General features: G+C 37.5%; 1 protein-coding gene across 3 annotated transcripts in view; it reads left to right on the top strand.

Annotated features, from left to right (window-relative positions):
• Positions 1–24,006, top strand: part of RDX (radixin) — a 96,097-nt gene that overhangs the window by 12,387 nt on the left and 59,704 nt on the right. For all 3 annotated transcript variants that reach the window (XM_043579275.1, XM_043579276.1, XM_043579277.1), the window contains exons 2-5: positions 4,486–4,555; positions 12,996–13,079; positions 19,324–19,419; positions 19,842–20,116. In XM_043579275.1, the coding sequence (XP_043435210.1) occupies positions 4,544–4,555; positions 12,996–13,079; positions 19,324–19,419; positions 19,842–20,116 (467 nt within the window). In that variant the 5' untranslated portion in view covers positions 4,486–4,543. The remainder of the gene's footprint in view (positions 1–4,485; positions 4,556–12,995; positions 13,080–19,323; positions 19,420–19,841; positions 20,117–24,006) is intronic.

The raw sequence follows: 24,006 nt of genomic DNA, 5'->3' as shown, positions 1-24,006 counted from the left end.
TCTGAGCTGTCAGCATGGAGCCCGACCTGGGGCCCAGACTCGTAAATGGTGAGATTATGACGGGAGCTGAAGGTGAACGCTTAACCGACTGAGCCACGCAGGCGCCCCTTTCTGTACCATTTTGATTGGTTGCCTTGAGGTCTGGCAGAGCCTACAGACGTACATGGCTTGCTTAACTAAGGTCTGAGTATTACATACGCTTTTATAAATAACACTGTAACTAGAATCTTTGTAGCTTTGCTGTTGTACATAGTTGTTATTATTTTCTTTGGGTAAATTTCCACAAGTGAAATTATTTAGCACTTTTTTAATATCAAAAAGTGGAAGTCAGGTGGGTATATGGTAGAGCTCTGGACTCTAGGGTAGATGTCAGAAGGCCATTTGACCATTGATTACTTGTGCGACTAAGAGCAAGATATTTTCGTTCAGTTGACCTTGTTTATTCAACTAAGGAACCATAATGTGACCTGTCTTGTCTCCTCAGCTTTTTGTTAGTAGAAAATTAATGTATAAGAACATACAACTATGGAGTATTCTTTAAATATTTTTTTAATGTTTTATTTATTTATTAGGGGGTGGTGGAGAGAGAGAGACAGAGTTTGAGCTGGGGAGGGGCAGAGAGAGAGGGAGACACAGAATGAGAAACAGGTTCTAGGCTTTGAGCTGTCAACACATCCCCTGATGTGGGGATGGAACTCATGAACCACGAGATCATGACCTGAACCAAAGTGGGACGTTTAACCGATTGAGCCACCTAGGTGCCCCTATGTAGTATTCTTTAAATACAAGGCGTTGTTGAGTAATCGTTCTATGTTCAGTTGGTAAATAAAGAGGTAGAACCTTATTACTTTTCTTAGATGATTTATAATTTCACTGAAATAAAACAAGGTGGAGACTAACTTGATTTTTAAGAGAGAAACACTGGTCTGAAAACACCCATTTTTAGAAGCTTCTTTTAAAATTCAACCATATCCTTATTTGTGGATGCTTTTGTGAGGCTCCCCCCCCCCCCAGTTCTCACAGTTCATTCATGTAGATGAATTAGGTTTGTCGCAGATTTTAAAAACTTAGTTAGCTTGTGTAAAAACCTGTTTTTTTTGTGTGTATGTTGGTCTATGATACATTTTTCTTTCATGTCAGTAGAGCTCCTTATTAAACCTAAAACTTTAATGCAGATTTTCTTCTTGAAAGATCCTTTTTATAGAGTATAACTGGAAGTAACTCTAGTATTGAAAACTTGGATTCATTATTTTTTATAGGAAAAGGAAATAAACCTACCTTTATTTTGTTCAAGTATTAGGTTCATGTGTAAGTTCAGAGTATCAGCAAACCTACATGCTTGGTGTTTATTTACCTGCCCACCTGGCCCTGTGTTTGTGGACTACTTTTTCTGTAATTTAGGTGCTTTAACTTAGTTTATACAGCCTGGCATATAATTAATGCTCAGTTTCTTTCCCTGGTTTTTCCTTGCTGATGAGAGATTGAACAGAAGGGGCACCACAGCTGTATGGTTTAGTAAATAACATGAGCAGTACGTGTGGAAGCTCTCCTGAGTGTCTCCTGAGTTCTCCAGCATGTGGCTGTGGGGGTCTGATATGAATACAATGTCAAGAAGTTAATGTAAAAATTAGTCTAAAACAATTAAAATTCCTAACACTCTGCTAGGAGCAAGCCTGAAATACCTCTGTAGTGATACATACACACAACTCGGGGCTTGCAGGACTCCCGCACTGGGGACTGGGTTCGGGACACGACCTTTCTACACTTGATCCTAGGCAAAAGGCTGAGCACCGATAGGGACATGAGCTTTCTGTCCAAAATTAAAATTGTAAAGAAATAAGCCATAATGAATTGAAAATAGAGTAATTTTATAGTGAGAGAAAATAAACATAGGGATAAACGGAAGATTCAAAATGTTGTAAAATAGCATGGCATTATTAAGATTTTTTTTACAAAGCTGAAAAAGAATTTCTAGGAATAAGAATATATAATTACTGAAATGCCAAACTATCAAAGACATAAAACATAAAAACAATGGAAGAGAATTAATGATTCGAGGAATGTTGCACACAGAGAGAGAGATGGAAACCACTGACGTGATGCTTAGAGAAATGATATGGTTTTAAATATAAGGCAAGACGTTTTAAAAATATTCCCCAGAAAAGGAGATTTATATTTATGTTTTTAGGAACTCTGTCACTGCTCTGTTCTTTTTCTTGGGCGTGGAAATATTTTTGAAGACAGGCACATTGACCTGAAATGCCTTTAGTACATGGGAGTTTGGAAGGTTCACAGAGCCCATTTACTAAGTGGTTTAAACATTAAAAAAGAGGTAAATCTAGAATAGATCTGGTTTTTAAAAAAATAATATAGTGGTTACACTGTAGATACTAAAATATTCCAACAGTACAAACAAGAAAAATTCCTAGTCTTTTATATAAATGGATAGTGTAGCTTGGGGTAAAAACTTTAATGGTAGTATTATATACTGATTCACAAAGTGCCTGTATAATCTGGAAACCTTGCTGTGATGCAAGAAGTTCTGATGTAGACTTTCATGTCTCATTTGTGTGTGGAGTTTAAAGTTGTTCTATGTTCTCTGAAGAGATGAAGTAAACTTTTTCAGTATTTTATAGATCATGGGTTTTTAATATCTATACCAATGTACATACTTGATCATTTTACATATTCAGGTGATAAAAATTGTTTTTAAATATTCTCATTGACAAAAAAGGGGATACTTTATATTTGGAGTTGCCTTATACTTGGGCATATTTAGTTAATGTCCTTAATGTACATACTAGAAAAGAAAAAATACTGGGAGTTACTTAAAGGTTTAATTTTAGGAATTAGAAAATGAGCCACAGAGTAAAGCCAGCTAATGAGAAGAAAAACGATGAGGAAAGAGACAGAAATTAACAACAACAAAAGAAGAGCAATAAGAGAAACAGAAGATCAGCCAAACTGAAAGCTGACCTTCAGACAGCTAAACTAAAGCAAACTTGTGGCAAGAGTAATCAAGCAAAAGGGAAGGTAAAATTTAACAGTATTAAGAATGAAAAGAGGGTCATAACCGCCAATGTAGTACATATAAAGAAATCCTGAAAGAATACTATAACTTTCTAGAAATGTGTCACCAAGACTTGGAGAAAATCAGATTTGGCTATGGGGTAGAGATTTAAATGTTTTGGTCATGTTATATTTGAGGTAATCTTTAGACTTTGAGCAAGCAAGTTAGGCAAGTTCTAAAGAGACAGATTTGGCAATTACTAACTTAGAAATGATGTGAAGGGCAGGTCAGTTTTGAGGAGGTTTGAGGACCTGAGATGGTAAGGATCTGAACTCAGACAATAAATAATAGAAGGAAGAAAAGGGGATAGAGAATGAGATAGGTCTGAGGAACATTGAAGATTCATCAAAGTAGGTGACTGTAGGAAGGGAGTGTTAACATTTCCCTAGCTAAGAGTTAAGGAAATGAATTCCATGGTTCAACTGTTAGATAAAAAATATCTCAGGAGGAGGTTCCTTTTAAAGAGAGATTTATTGGCACATGATTGAATAAAATTTAGGGAAATGACTTCAGTGTTTCATTTTTTTCCAATTTGGACAGTTTTCTGCTTCATTAATTATAGCATCTTAAAAAGCTGTAATATAGTTTTAAAACAAAATTATATATTGATGCTAGTATAGTGGATAAATTTTCACAGCAGAGAGATTATCAGCGGAAGCTGATTTTTAAGTGATTTATCTAATGTACCTCACTGTGGCTCTTCAAACTGGAATAATCATTTTTTCTGGACTAATGGTTAAGAATGTTAGATCTTCTGGTTGGTTTGTTAGATGTTTTTAAGAACGTTTACCCTAAGACAGTATAGCATGATGGGTTTCTTGGATTAGGATTCACTTTTGCTTTACACAGAGAAGATAGAATTTAACATTGGTCTTAAGGACAACTCTAAATTTCAGTGAAGGCCACCAGCTTACTTGTGAGTAGCATGCAGAGTGCTAGTGTGTGGTCTATGACTGCTTAATACACCTTGGGTGAATAAACTACTTGATACAATTTTTTCTACCTGGGTTTTTTAAATTCCAAGAGAAAATAATTTTCTTTAAAAGTTACCTTTTTAGAATTTATATTAATCAGAATTTCCTTTTGTCTTTGGTGTACAGAAAAAAAGGTCAGAAAGTGTTTTTGAGTTCATCTCTTTAGAATTTGAATCTGTGTCTCCCCTTGACTATATTCCTTTCTCTACCAGGCTGAGTGTAGAGGTGAACCTGACTCAGACAGAGACAGTATTTGGATCCGTAGCAGTCTTGCTTCCTTGCTTTGTGTTGTCTCTGACTGAATTAAAACTTTGAGTTGGTGATTGGTGTGCTGTATATGATGTTGTTTGAGATGTGTGCTATTTTAAATCACAGTATAAATATTTTTAGAGAATTAGAAAGTAATAGATCTCTTTTGCTTTCTTTTTTCTTTAACTGAAGGTGACAACAGAATTCATAAACGTGAATTTTTAAAGAAGGTGACAAAAAGAGAAGGAAAATGCCGAAACCAGTAAGTGTATTTTTACCGCTGCTTTTACCACTACTTACTTAATAAAATGTCAGTAGCATTAAGTTCCTCTTGGAACAAGGCAAAATATTATGGTAGAGTCATTGGGGAGGAAAAAGGCACTGATCCTGCTGCCGGTGTCTTGTTTTAGATTAATGTGGCTAGAATGAAGTATTATGTGAACTAATGAAAAAGAGGTACAGGTAGCACCGTAGTTGAGATTCGTGGGTTCTGGAGCCAGACTTCTTCATTTGTATCCTGGCTCTGCTGCTTACCCTCTGTGACCTCTGTTAGATTACTTCAGACTCTCCAATTTTTAATTTCCTCATATAAAAAATGGAGATGTAATTAGTTACTTAAGAGAACTTGGTGAGAATTATGAGAACTTGGAACATTCAGTGCTCAGTAAATAGTAACTTCTTATTAAGCAGGAGGAAGTAATGAGAGGTTGGAAGGATCCATGCATTAATTTTCTCATAGTTCTAGCTTTGATGCTAGTGACACCAATGCTGATATTGTATAGTCTTAGATTTTTTAGTTTAAGGGTGTATGTATGATTTTACCTAGTTGTATAATTAATACAGTTTTTGACTAAGATTTATTCCTTTTTTCTTGGGATAAATGTTTTTGCTTCATCTAACAAAATTGAGGTGTTGTCTTTCAATGTTTCTTTTGGCCACCTATCTTTTTAAGAAAGTCATTGGTTATAGCTATTTGAGTTTCCTGGCATGAATATCTCTTTGGAATTACTTTAAAGACTCAGCAGGTAGGTAACAAAGAGTACATTTGCATTGTTGCAGATGCAGATGACACAGTTGTTTATGTGGAAAATCTTCAGGAATCTAAAAACCAACTACTAGAACTAATAACTTTAGCAAGATTGTTGGACACAGGCTTATATTTTTAAAAATCACTAGCCTTTCTTAATATCCTGGTATAAAATTTGAAAAATGAAATAAAAAAAAGTATTTGTAACTCCATCAAAGATAGGAAATACTTTGGAATAAATTTACAGAAACTGTACGAGATCTCTACAGTGAAAACTTGTGGGAAGTTAACGACTTAAATTTGCAGGATAATATTCCGTAATGTTGGTAGCTATGTCTAGAAAATACTATTAAGGTGTCATCTGTACCCAGTGTAATGGTAGAATGAATGCAGTTCCATCACTTCAATCCAAGGAGGCTTCTTCGGCTGACATTGATTAGCTGCTTGTAAAACGTCTGTAGAACTGCCAACATTTATATGGAAGAGCTAAGGCAATTTTTAAAAAGAAAAAGTTGGAAAACTTACACTTCTGTATCTTAAGACCTAGTCACAAACTACAAAGATAAGATAATATGGTGTTGGTAGATAATGGAATCAGTGAAGCAAAAATGCAACTACCCATATGCATTCATTAGATTTTTTACAAGACTTTCACACGATTCAATGGGGGAAATAAAATTCTTTCCAACAAATGGTTTGGAACAAAGGGTTATCCATATAGAAGAATATGAATATTGGCCCTTATCTCACAATTTACACACCGAATTAACCCTAAGTGGATCATAGACCTAAATACAAAAGCTCAAACTGTAAAACTGCTAGAAGAAAACATTTTTGTGACCCTGGGGTAGGTAAAGTTTCTTAGATAATATACAGGAAGTTTTAACCATTTATTTTGTATTTTTACTTCTTTTGAAAGTTTGAACCGTTTAAAAAAACACATTGGATTTCATCATAATTAAAAACTTTTGTCCTTTGAAAGAGAGCAATGAGAAAATGAGAAGACGAAACAGAACAGGAGAAAGTAATTGAATATACAATTCCTCTAGAACTCCATAAGATAACCCAGTTTTTAAAAAATGAGCAAAAACTTTGAACAGATGCTTTACAAAAGAACATATATTGATAGCTAGCAGACACATGAAAAGATGCTCAATGTCTTTAGTTACAGGGAAACACAAAACTACAGTGAGATAGCACTTTATAGTCACTATAAGGGCTAAAATTAGAGCTTGATAATATCAAGTGTTGGTGAGAATGGGAATCAACTGGAGCTCTAATATTTCTGATAGGAATATGAAAGTTTATAGTTACTTTAGAAAACTGTTACTATAATTGAGTGGAAACATTGACGTATTATTCCTTAGAGTAAGGATTCAAAATTATATGTGCAGGTAGATACAAATTGTATATTAATTTGATTTCTGTGTTTTCCACTGATCTGTTGGCTTACTTTTATACTTAGTAGATACGTAAACTTGGTCAAGTCACACTTCGCAGACCTGTGTATATACTTTTAAATGTTTATTTTGAGAGAGAGAGAGAGCTCGCACGTACACAGGTGGGGGAGGGGCAGAGAGAGGGGATCCCAATCTGACCCCTGATTTATATAAACATGGAAATTTACAGCTCTGTTATAACAATTAGCAGGGAAACCCCTGATAAAATGATCAGTATAGAAATGAGTTGCATTTCTACAAAAGCAAAAGCAGAAACAATTATGTTATGGAAAAATATTTCATCAAATCTACGATCTTTTGTTTGAAACTCTTTAAGCTACATGAGTTTCAGTATTTGGAATCTTTTGGATTTTATAAAGGTGAATATAGACTTTATTATGTGCCTCTGTCATGTCATGAAGCTTCCCTCAAGACCTGGTGTATCACCTCAAAAACATTAATGTTTTTCTATGTCAGTGTGTGAGTATTCATTTGAAATGGTATAATTAAACTCACCAGCTAGTCACCCATCACTTCATGTTAATAAGGTTTTGCTAGGGGCGCCTTGGTGGCGCAGTCGGTTAAGCGTCCGACTTCAGCCAGGTCACGATCTCGCGGTCCGCGAGTTCGAGCCCCGCGTCAGGCTCTGGGCTGATGGCTCAGAGCCTGGAGCCTGTTTCCGATTCTGTGTCTCCCTCTCTCTCTGCCCCTCCCCCGTTCATGCTCTGTCTCTCTCTGTCCCAAAAATAAATAAAAAATGTTGAAAAAAAAAATTAAAAAAAAAAAAATAAGGTTTTGCTAGAAGTTAGCTAATAAACTTGTTTTCAACGCCTTTGGGATATCAACGGATAGTGGACCTGTATTTATAATAGTGACAAAATCATAGTGATTTATGGGAACGATATCTAACAAATGATTAATATGATTTTTTTTAAGATTTTATTTTTTTAAGTAATCTCTACACCCAGTAGGGGGGAGCTTGAACTTACAACCTTGAGATCAAGAGTCACACATTGTACTGACTGAGCCAGCCAGGTACCCAAATTAATAGAATTTTTAGGGAGAAAATTAGAAACACTTTTTGGAAGATTTTAAAGAAGACTTAAATTAATGCACAGAGAGAACCACAGTCATGGATAGGAAGAGTCAGTATTGAAAAGACGTTATTTCTCACCTCAGGAGACTAATGAATTTAGTGTTGTTCCATTTTAAATCATAGGTATTTTGAAAATTTACGATTTTATGTGAAGTCAGGAACAAGAAAAAAGAACCAAGAATAGCCAAGAAGTCTTGAAGATAATGAGGAGAGACTTTTCCTACCAGATAGCAAGACTTTTGAAAGATGTAGTAATTAAAACAGCGTGGTTTTGACAGAGTAGTACGTCAACCAGTGCAACAGAATAGCGCAAATTCAGAACCCAGACCTGTAGATATTTGATATGTTTCAGTTGTCTTCAGGAAGCAAATTAACTAATCAATATACATCACTTAGATGTTTTAAATCCCCATGTCATTATCCTCATGGAGATTAAAAAATGAAATTGGATCTCTACCTCAAATCATAAGCAAAAATCATTGAAGACAAGTTATGAAAAACAACTTTAGTATGAAATAGAAGAGTATCTTCAAGACTCCAGAGTAGAGATAGATTTCTTAAATATGGCCCAAAATAGTGACACCCATAAATACAACATATCTTCAACATTAAAGTTAATATGTTTATTATAAAGGACACTTCAAAATAGAATGACAGACTACAAACTGGGAGAAGATTTTTTTTTTTTGTGATACGAATAATTATCAAGGTATTAGTATGTAGCATATGTAAAGATTGACTACATAGTAGTGAAAAAAAAAAAAAAAAAGACAACCCAGTAGAAAAATAAGCAATAGATGTTAACAGACATCCAAAGATGAGGAGACTGAGTGGTCAGTAAACATAATATATTAGTTTTGTTATTTTTTAACAAATTACCACACATTTAGTAGCTTAAAGCAGTACCCATTTATTATCTCATATTTGTGTAGGTTAGAAATAAGGGATGATAAGATTGGGTAGGTTCTCTGTTCAGGGTCTCCCTAGCCTGAAGTCAAGGTCTATCCCAGCTGCATTCTCCTCTGGAACTCAGGGTCTTCTTTCAAGTGTATTCCTATTGGCAGAATTCATTTCTTGCAAAAATGATCCATCTTTAATTACTGGAGGCTGAAGTTCCCATTTTCCTACTAGCTGTTGGCCAGGGACCACTCTTAGCTCCTAGAGGCTGGTGTCAGGTCCTTGCCCCATGGCCCCTTTAATTCAGCAGTGGAGAACCTCTTTTATATCAAATTCCTGTCACACTTTGAATTTTTGTGACCTTTGCAACCAGTCAGAAAAAAACACTTTGCTTTTAAAGGACTCCTGTGAATAGCTTAGCTCCACTCACACACAGTCCTTCAATTTTGAGGTCAACTACATCTGTAGGTGAGGTCAAGTACATCTAAAAAAAATGCCTTCTGCCGTGTAATGTAACATAATCATGAGGGTGACATCAGGGGATGAAGATCATGGGGGCTACCTTAGATTTCTGCACACTATACCTATGAAAATGTTCTCAACCTCTTTTGGAATCAGATCTGCACAGTGAGACCGTATAGAGATACCATTTTATACCCACTGGATTGTCAGATATTTTAAAAATCCAGTAATACCCGTTATTAGTGAAAATACAGATCAGCAGGACTTCTGTTGTTGGAAGACAGTTCACTTTTTCATGGTAAATTTGACTTCATACTTTATTACCCAGGAGTTCATCGGAGTATTTACTTCTAGAGACACTCAGATATATACATATTAGGAGACATATACAGGAGTGTTCATAACCGTATTCTTGATAACCAGAAAATTAGAAACAATGTCCATTGACGAGAAAGTGGGTAAATTATTTTCTAACAATAATTGTATAGCAATAGAAATGAATGAATTATAACTACTCACAAAAAAAATCAATGAATTTTAGAAATACAAAGGTGAAAAAACATTTGTTTAGACTTTTTTCTTTAATGTTATTTTGAGAGCAAGCGAGAGATCACGGGTTGAAAGGCAAAGAGAGGGAGAGAGCATCCCAAGCAGGCTCTGTGCTGTCAGTGTAGAACCTGACAGGAGGCTTGATCTCACAGACCATGAGATCATGACCTGAGCCAAAATTGAGAGTCAGATGCTTAGTTGACCAAGCCATCCAGGTGCCCATAAACTTTTTATTGAAATAGAATATACATACTGAGAAGAACATACTGTGTTTAGTTGATGAATTTTCATAAAGTAAAATATACTTCTGTAGCTATTGCCCATATCAAGAAAGAAGACTTTCTTATTCAGTACTGTACAACTTTAACACAGCTAAAAATCAAGAAAAACTAAATATTTTACATAGAGATACCCACATTTGTGGTGAAGCTATTTTGTTTTTAATTTTCTTTCACCTTTATTTAGTTTTGAGAGTGCGTGACTGTGCATGCAGGGGACGGGCAGAGAGAGGGAGACAGGATCCAAAGCAGGCTCTCCACTGTGAGCATGGAGCCTGATACAGGGCTCAGATTCATGAACCTACTGTGAGATCATGACCTGAGCTGAAATCAAGAGGCAGCCACTTAACTGAGCCACCCAGGTGCCCCAAAACTACTCTTTTTTTTTTTTTTAAATGTTTATGTATTTATTTATGAGGGAGAGAGAGCAGGAGCAGGGAAGGGGAGAGAGAGAGAGGGAGATACAGAATCCAAAGCAGGCTCCAGGCTCTGAGCTGTCAGCACAGAGCCCGACGTGGGGCTCTGACCCACAAACCACGAGGTCATGACCTTAGCTGAAGTCAGGTGCTTAACTGACTGGGCTACCCAGGCGCCACCTCAGAAGTATTATTTGAAAAAAAAGAATGGCAAACAAAAAATTCAGTTTATTGCTCACCTGTGGGGGATTGAGGACAGGGAAATTCAGAAGAAATAGATTGGTATCCACAGCATAATTTGCCATTTCTTGTTATTAAATTGAGTGGTAGATTTATGGGTAAAGAAAAACTTTTTCATTACTCGGTTTCTGGTGATAGTTGTATAGGTTTTCCACATCAAGCAATTCTGTAGTTCTGTGTACTCATCAGTTGTGGGTTCTGCAGTTGAATTCATTCTGACACCGCCTACCCAGATTAGCACAGACAGTCCAGGTTAAGGGCTCAGTCCCACTAGACTGCTGTCGCTTCCAGACACCAATCCCAAATAGTGGATCTCCATGTTACCCACATTTCTAACTTGGCTACACATTGGAGATTCCCACAGTCCCCTCCTCAGGTACTGTAATTCACTGGAACAGCTTACCGAACTCAGAGAAACACTTTTACTTATTATTACTGGTTAATACAAAGGATATTATAAGGATACAAATGAAAGATACAGAGGAAGAGGAGGCACCTAGGGCAAAGTCCAGGAAGGTCCAGAGCACGGGAGCTTCTGTTCTTGTAGAGTTTGCAGTCCACCTTTCTCTTTGTACTTGGATGCATTCATCAACTTGGAAGCTCTCTGTGAACCCCTTTGTTTAAGGTTTTTTATGAGGTGTCCTTTATGTAGGTACAATTGATCAAATCACGTACAGCCAGTGACGATTAACCCAACTTCCCAGCCTCCTCTCTTTGGAGATTAGGGTAGTGGCTCTAATCACATGCTTGGTTCTTGTGGTTACCAGCCCCCATCATGAAGTGTGTATGGGCCCATCTGGAGTCACTTCATTAGCCTAAACTCAGGTGTGGTTGAAAGGGGCTTGTGAGTAACAAAAAATGCTCCACTCACTTCTGTCATTCAGGAAATTCCAGGGGCTTTAGGAACTCTCTGCCAAGAAACAGAATGAAGACCAAATACATATTCTGTGACAATAGGTTTTATGTTGTTATGCCTCATTGTTTATGTATGTTACATGTATATGTGTATGCATATTTCCTAATAGGCATTATTTTAAAGAAAGGTAGATTGGTAAGGTTTATTTGATTAGAGTATGTATTTCAGATAAAAGCTACATGTGCAGGGGGAATGTAAATGTAAAGGGGAAATAAGTCACATTTAGAGTTCTAATAGTATGAGTTAAAAAGGTACATTTGTACCACATGATGGTAAACTCTAAATGAAGATGATACTCTGGAATTAAAATTCTTTTCTTTTAAAAAAAAATTTTTTTTTAACGTTTATTTTTTTTTTTAATTTTTTTATGTTTATTTAGTTTTGAGAACAAGAGAGACAGAGCATGAGTGGGAGAGGGGCAGACAGAGAGGGAGTCACAGAATCCAAAGCAGGCTCCAGGCTCTAGCTGTCAGCACAGAGCCTGATGCGGGGCTCGAACTCACAGACCGCAAGATCATGACCTGAGCCAAAGTCGGCCACCTAACTGACTGAACCACCCAGGTGCCCCAACGTTTATTCATTTTTGAGAGACAGAGAGCATGAGTGGGGAAGGGGCAGAGAGAGAGGGAGGCACAGAATCTGAAACAGGCTCCAGGCTCTGAGCTGTCAGCACAGAGCCCGACGCGAGGCTCAAACTCATGAATTGCGAGATCATGACCTGAGCTGAAGTCGGACGCTCGACTGACTGAGCCACCCGGGTGCCCCTTAAAATTATTTTCATTAAGGCATATTAAGATTTTGGTGAGATACCCAGTTAGAAAGGTATTTATACAAAAGAGAATTTAGGATAGAGTCTAACAAAGGTCAATCAAAGAATGCTTTTTATAAAGTCAGTATATTTGCAATATGAATAAAACTATTTGAATTTTGTGTTGAAAGAAATATAGGATAGTGAATGACATTCAGAGAATTTGGAGTTATGGCTCAGTTGAAATACCTACTCTGCTGTTTGATATCCCTGTGGGCAAATAATGGGAACTCTTTTAGTTTCTATAGAAATGACTATATTTCCTAGTATTGTTGCAGGGGCTAAATGAGAAGATGGAAAGGTCATGACCTAGTGCCTACTATATGCCAAGAAGTCAAAAAATGTTTTTAAAAGAGGACTTTGTAAGTTCTTTTTCAAATAGATTTTAGATTTCCTGTGATTAAAATCAAAGTTGGTTACTTTAATAAAGAAAATACTAGGTACAATTATGGAGTAGCTCTTTATTGCCTGCACATTATGCTTTATTTTATGAATCAGATAATATTTTCTCACGTTTAATACTTAATAAATATATTCTGTATCCTAGTGATTTTCCCTTCTGTTTTTACTGCAGATCAACGTAAGAGTGACCACCATGGATGCTGAGCTGGAGTTTGCCATTCAGCCCAATACAACTGGCAAGCAGCTTTTTGACCAGGTATCGTTTAACCACATGAAGTATGCAGCTTTTGACAATGTAGAGTGGAATATGTTGCAACTTCTTTGTATGTTTTTCTGTGATTTTACTGGTATTGCAGCAGTGTGGCACTTGAAATTTTTCACGGTACCTATTCAAGATATCTGGCACAGCGGTACAGACACTGTTGTTTCTCATTCCTGCATTTGAGAGATAGGACTTTTTAAAATTAATTATTAGGTTGTTTTGTTTTCTTTTTTCTGTTTGTATCTTTTTGTTTGTTTAAATCCAAGTTAGTTAACATACAGTGTAGTAATGGTTTCAGGAGTAGAATTTAGTGATTCATCACTTACATATAACGCCCAGTGCTCATCACAAGTGCCCTCCTGAATACCCATCATCCATTTTACCCACCCCCACCTCCCTCCCACCATCTACCCTCAGTTTGGTCTCTATGGTTAAGAGTCTCATGCTTTACTTCCCTTTTATTTTCCCCTTCCCCTGTGTTCATCTGTTTTGTTTCTTAAATTCCACATGAGTGGAATCATATGGTACTGGTCTTTCTCTGACTGACTTATTTCAATTAGCACATTACACTCTAGTTCCATCCACTTTGTTGCACATGACAAGATTTTATTCTTTTTGATCGTTGAGTAATATTCCATTATATATATATATATATATATATATATATATATATATATATACACATATACACACACATATATATACACACACACCCCACATCTTCTATATCCCACATACCCCACATCTTCTATATCCATTCATCAGTCAGTGGACATTGGGCTCTTTCCATACTTTGGCTCTTGTTGATAATGCTGCTATAAACATTGGGGTGCATGTTCCTCTTCAAATCAGTATTTTTGTATCCCTTGGGTAAATGCCTAAACATGCAATTGTTGGATCATAGGGTAGTTCTATTTTTAGTTTTTTGAGGAGCCTCTGTACTGTTTTCGAGAGTGGCTGCACCAGTTTGCATTCCCGTCAGCAGTGCAAAAGAAATCCTCTTTCTCTGCATCCTCGCCAGCTTTTGTTGTTGCCTGAGTTGTTAATGTTAGCCATTCTGACAGGTGTGAGGTGGTATCTCATTGTGGTTTTGATTTGTATTTCCCTGATGATAAGTATCTTCATCTCTGGATGTTTTCTTTGGAAAAGTGTCTGTTCATATCTTCTGCCCATTTCTTCACAGGATTATTTGTTTTTTGGGTGTTGAGTTTGTAGTTCTTGAACCCTTTATCAGATACGTCATTTGCAAATATCTTCTATTTCGTAGGCTGCCTTTTAGATTTGTTGATTGTTTCCTTCGCTGTGCAGAAGATTTTATCTTGATGAGGTCCCAGTAGTTCATTTTTGCTTTTGTTTCCCTTGCCTCTGGAGACACGTCAGTTAAGAAGTTGCTGTGGCCAAGGTCAGAGAGGTTGCTGCCTGTTTTCTTCTCAAGATTTTGATGGTTTCCTGTCTCACATTTAGGTCTTACATCTACTTTGAGTTTGTTTTTGTGTATGGTGTAAGAAAGTGGTCCAGATTCATTCTTCTGCATGTTGCTGTCCAGTTTTCCCAACACCATTTAGCATGTATTTCTTTAACATCTGCTATCTAAAGCATTGTAATGAGGACAAAAAAAAGGATTCAAAGATACTGTGCACAGTGGGGTGGGTGGAGATCCTAGACAGAGGGGGTGGCAGGAGCAGAGGCACAGGGAACTATAGGCTATAAGGAGGTACCTAACATCTGTTTGGTGTTGTAACCTCATGATAAGTGAACATGGGTGTCATATTAAGGAATTTGGACTATGGGTCTTCTCTTTGTTTTCTCACTCTTGAGTGCACATTTGAGTCACCAGTGGAGCTTTAAAAAAACAAAAAGCAATGCTTGGAAACCTCCTCCAGAGCTTCTGATTTAATTGTCTGGGGCCTACTGTAAATCATTAGTTAGTTTTTTTTTTTGTTTTTTTTTTTAAGCTCTCCAGGTGTGCCTGGCTAGCTCAGTGGGTAGAGCTTGAAACTCTTAAGTTCCCCAGGTTTTGCAGTATGATGATGTAACTGATGTTTTATTGAGAAGGGGAGGAAAGAGATTGGTACCCAGAGGCCAAGTGGTTAGGAAGGTGACTTGATTGCAAAAGGGAGAAAGGTGATACATTTTGCAAGGCATGAGACTCCAGGGTGGATGTTTACGTCAGCTTTTACATCTGAGCTGAGCCAGAGAGCAGTAGTCTGTGGTTAGACTTCCTTGAATTTAGAGAACAGAACAGGAGACAGAATTTCTAGTGTACAGCAATAAGTAACCTTGTAGATATTTTGGTTTTATTTTGTAGCATTCTATCACATACCGATCCAAAATATGATATAAAATTCAAAAATTCCTGGAAAGTTGTTTTCTTAACAAAGTATACTTAATCTTCCTGATTAGGTAATTGATGATCTTGAAAGCCCTGACAAGGTCTTTCTGTAAGATGAAAGGTTTTTTTTGTGAGCAAATTCTTAAAGCAAAATCATAAGCAGCTACATGCACCATACCTTATACACATTTTACCTTGTGAACTAACATGATATCCTCTTCTCTTGATTCTTCTCGGCTTCCTGTTTGTGAATATATAGCTTATCTTACTTTACTTTAATAAATATGTGAATGGAGAGGTGCCTGGATGGTTCAGTTGGTTAAGCATTCAACTCTTGATTTCAGCTCAGGTTGTGACTCACAGTTTGTGGGATTGAGCCCTGTGTTGTCAGCCCAGAGTCTTTTGGGGATTCTCTCTTTGCCTCTGTCTCTGCTCCTCCCCCACAAAGTAAATAAACAGTTGAAAAATTTTAATGGAGTCGGTATTCATTGTACTTACTTTGTAGCAAGTTGAAATGTCATAGTGCAGTGTTTGTGTTAGTCAAAAACTAATGAGCAAGTGGGCCTTTTTGGTATTGCATATGAGAAATAAAATACTTGTTTTTTATGAAGCAGAGTTGCTTTCGTTTGGATAGCAGGGGGAAAGGACACCTCCTTTATTATAGTGCAATACTGTGTAGTATAAGAGTGTGGGCTCTGGAGCCACACTGCCTGCGGTAGAGTCCCAGCTCTAGCTGTTTGATTTGCACAAATTACTTGCTTTGCCTCATTTGTACAATGAGGATGGTGATTGCACTCTTCTTCCCTGAGGAGGTTGCTGTGAGTTAAGTGAGAATCCATCCATGGAAAGTACATAGGACAGCATTTGATACACACCCAGTTCATAGTATAAGTGAAGTTCTAGATAAGGAGTATGGTTATCTGTGATGTGCTCCCTAAGCAGTTATTTCTTGGAGTCGCTGTTGTTTCCTGACAACTTCTCTTGAGTCCAAATGTTAGGATCTAAAACCAGGCTTTACCTTGAGTATAGTGAGCATATGGAGTGGGTTGGCAGGTAGGTAGGTTTAGGGCCTGACCAGGAGCAGACTAGAGATAGGGGTCCTCTCAAACAAGGGTCCATAGCAGCCTAAATCCATGTGTAGCAAGGCCTTACTTCTGATCATGGTGAGCTTGAGGTCAGCTGCTGTGCATAGGGGGCTCTAATTGAGTGCTTGGGGTCCTTTGGTTTACTGCCTGATTCTTCCCACATTATCCTTCACTTACAGCTTCCACCTGTGGGATTAGAGTATTCGCACCCCTAAGAAGTGTTCAATATGATCTGTTAGGATGCAAGAAAAAAAAACTAAAATGTTTATTTATATTTTTGTCCTCTTTCAAGTTACTTTAAAAATACATGTTTTATAATGTATTACTGTGATTTTTGCCTGTGTATAATTTATAGATAAGTATACATATATTGTAGTTAAGTACCCAAGTATTTTTTTTTTTAAGTTTATGTATTTATTGAGAGTGTGAGAAAGAGCATGCTCAAGAGAGCCAGAGTTGGGGAGGGCAGAGAGGGAGACAGAGAGAATCCCAAGCAGGCTCCTCAGGACTTGAACCCACAAACCATGAGACCATGACCTGAATCGAAGTCGAGAGTCAGACGTTTGACTAAGCCACTCAGGCACCACCTTCCTCAAGTATGTTTTTACGTACAAAAGTATGTGTCTGAAAGTTTCTGAGAGCCCTTTGAGAAGTAGTACGAAAAGCACTGAAGAGATAGGGCCTCTTAAAGAATTTCACAGCTGAGCCTTCTTGTTCTTCCTGGTGTTTGTTGTGATGGTCTCCACTTAGTTAAGGTACTGCCCTTTGTGCCCACTGTGGCAGATCCCGCCTTTCCTTAGCAAGCTCATGAATCCGGCAAAGCCTAAAGGCAACAGTTGAGGCAGCTACTTTGATACATTGCTCTCCCTTGCTTTTGACCTAAGTAACTTTCTTACTCTGCTGCTCTGAGCTGGAATATTTTCTTTGGCCCTGATGGGACAACCTGTCTTTTGCCAAAGTTAAATTACCTGGGATCTCCTTTGTGTAGGTTCGAGTTTTGGTTGTTTGGCATTGATCAGTTTTCAACGTTTTTTTTTTTTTTTTTTTTTTTTTTTTTTTAATTTTATTTTTGGGACAGAGAGAGACAGAGCATGAACGGGGGAGGGGCAGAGAGAGCGGGAGACACAGAATCAGAAACAGGCTCCAGGCTCTGAGCCATCAGCCCAGAGCCTGACGCGGGGCTCGAACTCACAGACGGCGAGATCGTGACCTGGCTGAAGTCGGACGCTTAACCGACTGCGCCACCCAGGCGCCCCGGCATTGATCAGTTTTTGCATCAGTGTGAGTCTTTATATCCCATATCATGTAGAAATTTGTTTTTGTTTTTTGATGATAACTTTTCCTAGCAGAGCTAAATGTTTTTTTCTTATTTTTAATTTTTTTGGTGTGTGTAATTTCAGTGAATTTTTCAAGAGAAGGAAAGTCAACTGAAGGGTTCAGTATGCTATCTTGAAATCCAAAAGCCTGACACATTTTTAGATATGTTTAAAAAAGAATTTTTTTAACATTTACTTACTTTTGAGACAGCGACAGGGTGTGAACCAGGGAGCGGCAGAGAGAGAGAGAGGGAGACACAATCTGAAGCAGGATCCAGGCTCTGAGCTGTCAGTACAGAGCCTGACACGGCGCTCAAACTCACAAACTGTGAGTGAGATCATGACCTGGACCGAAGTTGGAGTTTAACCGACTGAGCCACCCAGGCACCCCTGTTGTTAGCTATTTTTAAAAAATAAGCCAAGAATATCACTTAAAACTAATGTTGAATCTTTCTCTCAAGCTTTTAAAATACTAATAAACTCTCACCTCTCCTGGCTCATTTCCCTCACTTTCATCTTAAAATAGATTTTTTTTTAAAATAAGCTTTTTCCAAGTGTTGGTACATTCTTGGGTGGGTCCTAGCTCCCCACTCTATTTACTCTAATACTTTTGAGTACCTTCCATGGGCTACTAATTCTTTATAGGATGACATAATTAAGATGAATAAGACAGTAATCTCTGTCCTTAGTTTTAAAGAATGAAGGCGGGTAAATAGACACACTACTTCTCATACAGTTACTTATGATAAGATAGAATCAATGTTCCAGTAGCTATAGATACTAGATAAAGTGCTGTGGGAACATTAAGGAACAAGTGATTAATTTTATCTGTATAATAGGACAGCTTCATTCACAGAAGGTGTGTTAGTTGAGCTGGGCCTTGAGGAATAAATTATTCAAAAGGGGGCGAAAGTACAGAAGAAACATTCTAGGCAGAAGAAGAAGCATGAGCAGAGGTGCAGAAGGGTAAAATTTGGGCATGTTCCAAGAATGGTTTCTTGCTCAGTGAAGGAAGAACATAGAATATTTATACTGATGGTAGGTGAAGGGTATAGTAGAAGGGGCATGAAATCACCAGCTGGATCATCAGGAGGTATGGCTTTTACATGTCCTCAGGGACTCTTATCACCAAAATGATACTATTTGCCTTGCCTACCCAGTTATGTAGTTGTGGAGATAAATTGAAATAGGCAAGTGGGATTATGACAGCTTTGTATCTATTTCCTGGCCTTCTTGTGATCTCTTGGGGTCATGATGGGAGATGAGAAAGAAGAAGAGGTATAAAAAAATGGATCACATAAAATGGAAATGGCATTATAAACTATATAAAACCTGAATTTAAATTTTCAGAAATGTTCCTTGAATTAATACATGAAATTTAAGAAAGATCTTTATAACAAAGGAATATACCTATAATACCTCTGTGGTTTTGTTTTTCTTTTGAAATACAGGACCATTTCCTTATACTATGAATGTTGAACTGAAATTGAACTTTTTTTTTTAAGGTGGTGAAAACAGTTGGTTTGCGTGAGGTCTGGTTTTTTGGGCTGCAGTATGTGGACAGCAAAGGTTATTCTACATGGCTTAAACTAAATAAAAAGGTAAAAATATGTATAAAATTCAGCTAGTAATTAAGTTATTTTGAAGTTATGATCATGAATTTGTACTAGGAAAGCGCAGGGTCTGACTGACCTCAGACCTCCTTTTACAATTATCTCTGAGTCGTTAAAGGTGTCATGTCTTTTAATTCAATAAGTTACCATGAGTTTATCATCTTAGAAAAAGGAAATGTTCACTTTTCCTGTTTGAAAACTTAACGTGTAATAAATATTAGGTGTAACTGACTCAGTTTGACTTAAACATAAAGAATAAGCTTCTTACAAGTTTGGAATCTTACTTACACACTAGAGTCTTACTTACGGATTTAGAATCTTATTTATATTTCATATCCTACTTTCTTCTCAAAAAGAATTTGATATGAACTTACCATTTTTGTTGATGATGTTTGAAATTATTGTTCCAGGTGACACAGCAAGATGTTAAAAAGGAGAATCCTTTACAGTTCAAATTTAGAGCTAAATTCTTTCCTGAAGATGTTTCTGAGGAATTAATTCAAGAAATAACCCAGAGACTTTTCTTCCTTCAAGTTAAGGAAGCTATCTTAAATGATGAGATATATTGTCCTCCAGAAACAGCAGTTCTTTTGGCTTCCTATGCTGTTCAGGCCAAGTATGGAGATTATAATAAAGAGATTCATAAACCGGGCTACCTGGCTAATGATAGACTCCTACCCCAGCGGTAAGTGAAACATATATTTTTAGTTTTTTCATTTTTCAGAGAGAGAGTGCATGCGAGCAGGGGTGGGGGGAGGGGTAGAGGGAGAGTGAGAGAATCTTAAGCAGACTCCGTGCTGAGCGGAGCCCTAGACTAGGCATCTGAAAACTGAGTTTCAGACACCTTTTCGGGGTGCCTGGCTGGCTTAATTGGAAGAGCATGTAACTCTTGATCTCGGGGTTGAGTTCGAGCCCCATGTTGGGCATAGAGATTACTTAAATAAATAAACTTAACGACAAAACAGTATTTTAAAAAGTTAAAAACTGGGGTGCCTGGATGGCTCAGTAGGTTAAGTATCTGACTTTGGCTCGGGTTATGATCTCACAGTTCTTGAGATCAAGCCCCACATCAGGATCTCTGCTCTCAGCACAGAGCCCGTTTCAAGATCCTCTGTCTCCCTTTCTCTCTGCTTCTGCCCCACTTGCACTCTCTCTCTCTGAAAATAAACAAACTTTAAAAACAATAATGAAAAAAATAAAAAGTTAAAAACTTAATTTTAATTCTATAGAGGAAGTAATAGTTTCCTAAGAAGATAAAATAATACATGCTGTTCACCAAAGACTCAGGAATATGGGACACCTCATAATCTGTGGTTATTTAGCTTCAATTATTATTCCAACCCCAGTTCTTGTCTCAAGATTTTTTTTCAAGCATTGAATTAAATAGTTGATTACTAGCACAGTAGAATTTTGTTTCAGATAAGGATTAGTTTTTATTTTTAATTGAGATTTAAGTAATTTTATTTTTATTGATGTATATTTGGCACACAGTGTTACATTACTTTCAAGTATACAACATAGTGATTCCACAACTCTGCCATAATTGAGGTATAATTTGTACTTAGTAAAATGCACAGGAGGTTAAGTTTTAAATCAGGGCCTAAGGTAAATATTATGTATAATCAACATTACCCTTACAGTTTCTTAATTTTTTGTAGAATAGGCATGCTTTATCTCAGGTATTACATAGATCTTTTTTTTCCCCAAGATTTTTTTAAAGTTTATTTATTTATTTTGAGAGAGAAAGAGAGCAAGGGAGGGGCAGAGAGAGAGCATTCCAAGCAAGCTTCTCCTTGTCAGTGCAGAGCCCAGTGTGGGGCTCAAACCCACAAACTCTGAGATTATGACCTGAGCCGAAGAGTTGGACGCTTAACTAATTGCGCCTACACAGGTGCCCCGATGGTTGTTCTTTTGTTAGATTAGATTGCTGTTTAGTTGAGCGCAAGATGAAGTAATTGGCTTCCATCTAATAGGTGATGTTTTATAATATTTTACACACGGGAATCATATTTAAGCAAAATTTAATTTTTTTATTTTAAATGTATGTGTGCTGTAACCCACTTTGTTCAAAAGGGAGGATGATAGCACGTGCCCTTCAAGATCTGGTCCATAATTTTGAAGGTACAGATAGGTGTTCTTCAGGTTGGTAATGTTTGGAGAACTATTTTAAGCTATCTGAGCTTAAAAGAGTCTTACTCATAAATGAAAATACTGGGCACCTGGGTGGCTCAGTCATTAAACATCTGACTTCTGCTCAGGTAATGATCTCATGTTTCCTGAGTTCGAGTCCCACTTTGGGTGATCTTGAGCCCTGCTTCAGGTGAACATGAGCCCCACTTTGGGTAATACATAAGCTCCGTTGTGGGTGAGCCCCACTTCTCTCTTCTCTAACCTTCCCCCTACCCACCCCTCCTGGGATTCTCTGTCTCTCTGCCCCTGATTCACTGGCACCCCTACCCCAAATAAATAAATAAGTAAATAAATACATACATACAGTAAGTTTCCTTTAAAAAAATAAAACCAGAATACTAATTTTTGTATTTAAAATGGAGAAAATGGGGCGCCTGGGTGGTGCAGTCGGTTAAGCGTCCGACTTCAGCCAGGTCACGATCTCGCGGTCCGTGAGTTCGAGCCCCACGTCAGGCTCTGGGCTGATGGCTCAGAGCCTGGAGCCTGTTTCCAATTCTGTGTCTCCCTCTCTCTGCCCCCTCCCCCATTCATGCTCTGTCTCTCTCTGTCCCAAAAATAAATAAACGTTGAAAAAAAAAATAAAATAAAATAAAATGGAGAAAATACTTTCATAGTGATGAACTTATTTTATGTATGGTATAGTACACTTTTTCTCACTAAGTACCCGAGGGGGGGAATTAGTAATCAGATTATTTGGTAGTCATAAATCAAACACAATTTGATGCCTTTGATGGATGCTATTAGTTCTTGTATAGAAAAACCTGGATAAGCAATCTGTTCTCCCACAGTACAGTTTAGCTCTCTCGTGATGTGGATGATCAGATCCACCAGATAGTATCTCTCTCCTTTGAAAAGAACTAGATACACATAAATTTTTATGTGCCACTTTTCTGACTTGGGCATCTAGGTAGTGGGTAATACAGTTTTGCCAAGATACGGGGAGAAGGAATATGTTTTTGGGGAGGAATATTTCATTTCTGAATCTACTGAGTTTGAAACATAACCAGTATAACCAAGGGAGATAGTATTCGTTTGTAGGTGTGAATCAGAACAAAGTCTGATACAGTTTTGGGAATAACCAGCAAATAGATAATTATCCCATGGAATGAAAGAGATGAACTTGACAGTACATCTAGAATGAACAAAAGGCCTAAGACAGATCTTGTTGGAAGTTAATTTTTAAGTATAGGGGAAGAGGCTCCTGTAAGGCATAATTGAGAAAAAAAATGCCAGAGTCCAGAATAATAGCAGAGGAATGTTAATCATGGAAGCCAAGGTATAAGGAAGGACTGGTTAGCAGTGTCAAATAGTACTAACAGGTCAAGTATGAGGGAGAACTAATGTGTCTGTCGGTTTAGCAGTAAGGAGATTGGTAGTGACCTTAGTAGAAGAAGCTTCCGTATGGTGTTGGTGATTGCAGCCCGATTGTGGTGGACTAGAGGCAGTAGATGCGAGGTATGCAAATGAAAGGTACTGAATATGGATAGTTCTTAGAAGTTCGGCTGTGAAAAAGAAAATAAAAAACTAGGAAAGCATGAGTTTATAGACATGTTCTTTAAAAGATGGGAAAGAGCTGATTTACTGTAATTCCTTTATTCTCTCTACAAAGTTTTGAGTACCTCTTCAGTGCTGGTACCGGGCATATAGTGGTGAGCAATATGGATGTGGTGGTCCTTTGCCATCTAAGTATATATGTGTGAGTGTGTGCGCGTGTGCACATGCGGGGGACAATAAATATGTCCCATCATAAATGATGAAGTATAGATCCTGGGAAAGTGAAGAGAGAAGTCCCTTAAAAGCCCAGATAGACAGATTTAAAGCCAAGTCAGACAGATTAGCCAGGAAGAAAGACTCCTTTTTCTGGACAGAAGAAAGAGAGGGCGGGAATTTTTGAATACCTGCAGACTCCTACAGATTAATAGCACAAGTGTATTATGCAAAATGCAAACAAATGCTATTTGAAACGCAGGGTATAAAAAACTAGAACATAAATCTTACTGGCATCCAAGTTAACCCATACCTTCAGATTTATGTAATAGCATGATCCCAGCACTTGGCTGCACTGATTATGCCCTCAAGGCTGATTACATTCCTCTTGGTGAGCAGTGGAGGCAAGGCAGCAAGAGAAAGTATAAAGACAAGAAAAATGTAGAAACTTAATTGCTCTAAGGGAGAAGACAAAACTTCTCTCCCAAAAAGCCAAGGGCTTAAAAGAGGATACACAGAGAAAGGAGCAGTGCGTTTTAAGAACATAATGGTTTGTTTGAGACCTCATTAAGGAATCCATTCTAAATAGTGAGTAACTTGTGCAAAGCATGACGACATTCTGAGATTCCTTTATACTGCCAAGACATTCCTAGGATTCACATAAATTTTTTATGCAGT

This window comes from Prionailurus bengalensis, chromosome D1 (assembly GCF_016509475.1).
Source record: "Prionailurus bengalensis isolate Pbe53 chromosome D1, Fcat_Pben_1.1_paternal_pri, whole genome shotgun sequence".
NCBI lineage: Eukaryota > Metazoa > Chordata > Mammalia > Carnivora > Felidae > Prionailurus > Prionailurus bengalensis.
This window is presented reverse-complemented; position numbering and strand designations above follow the sequence as displayed.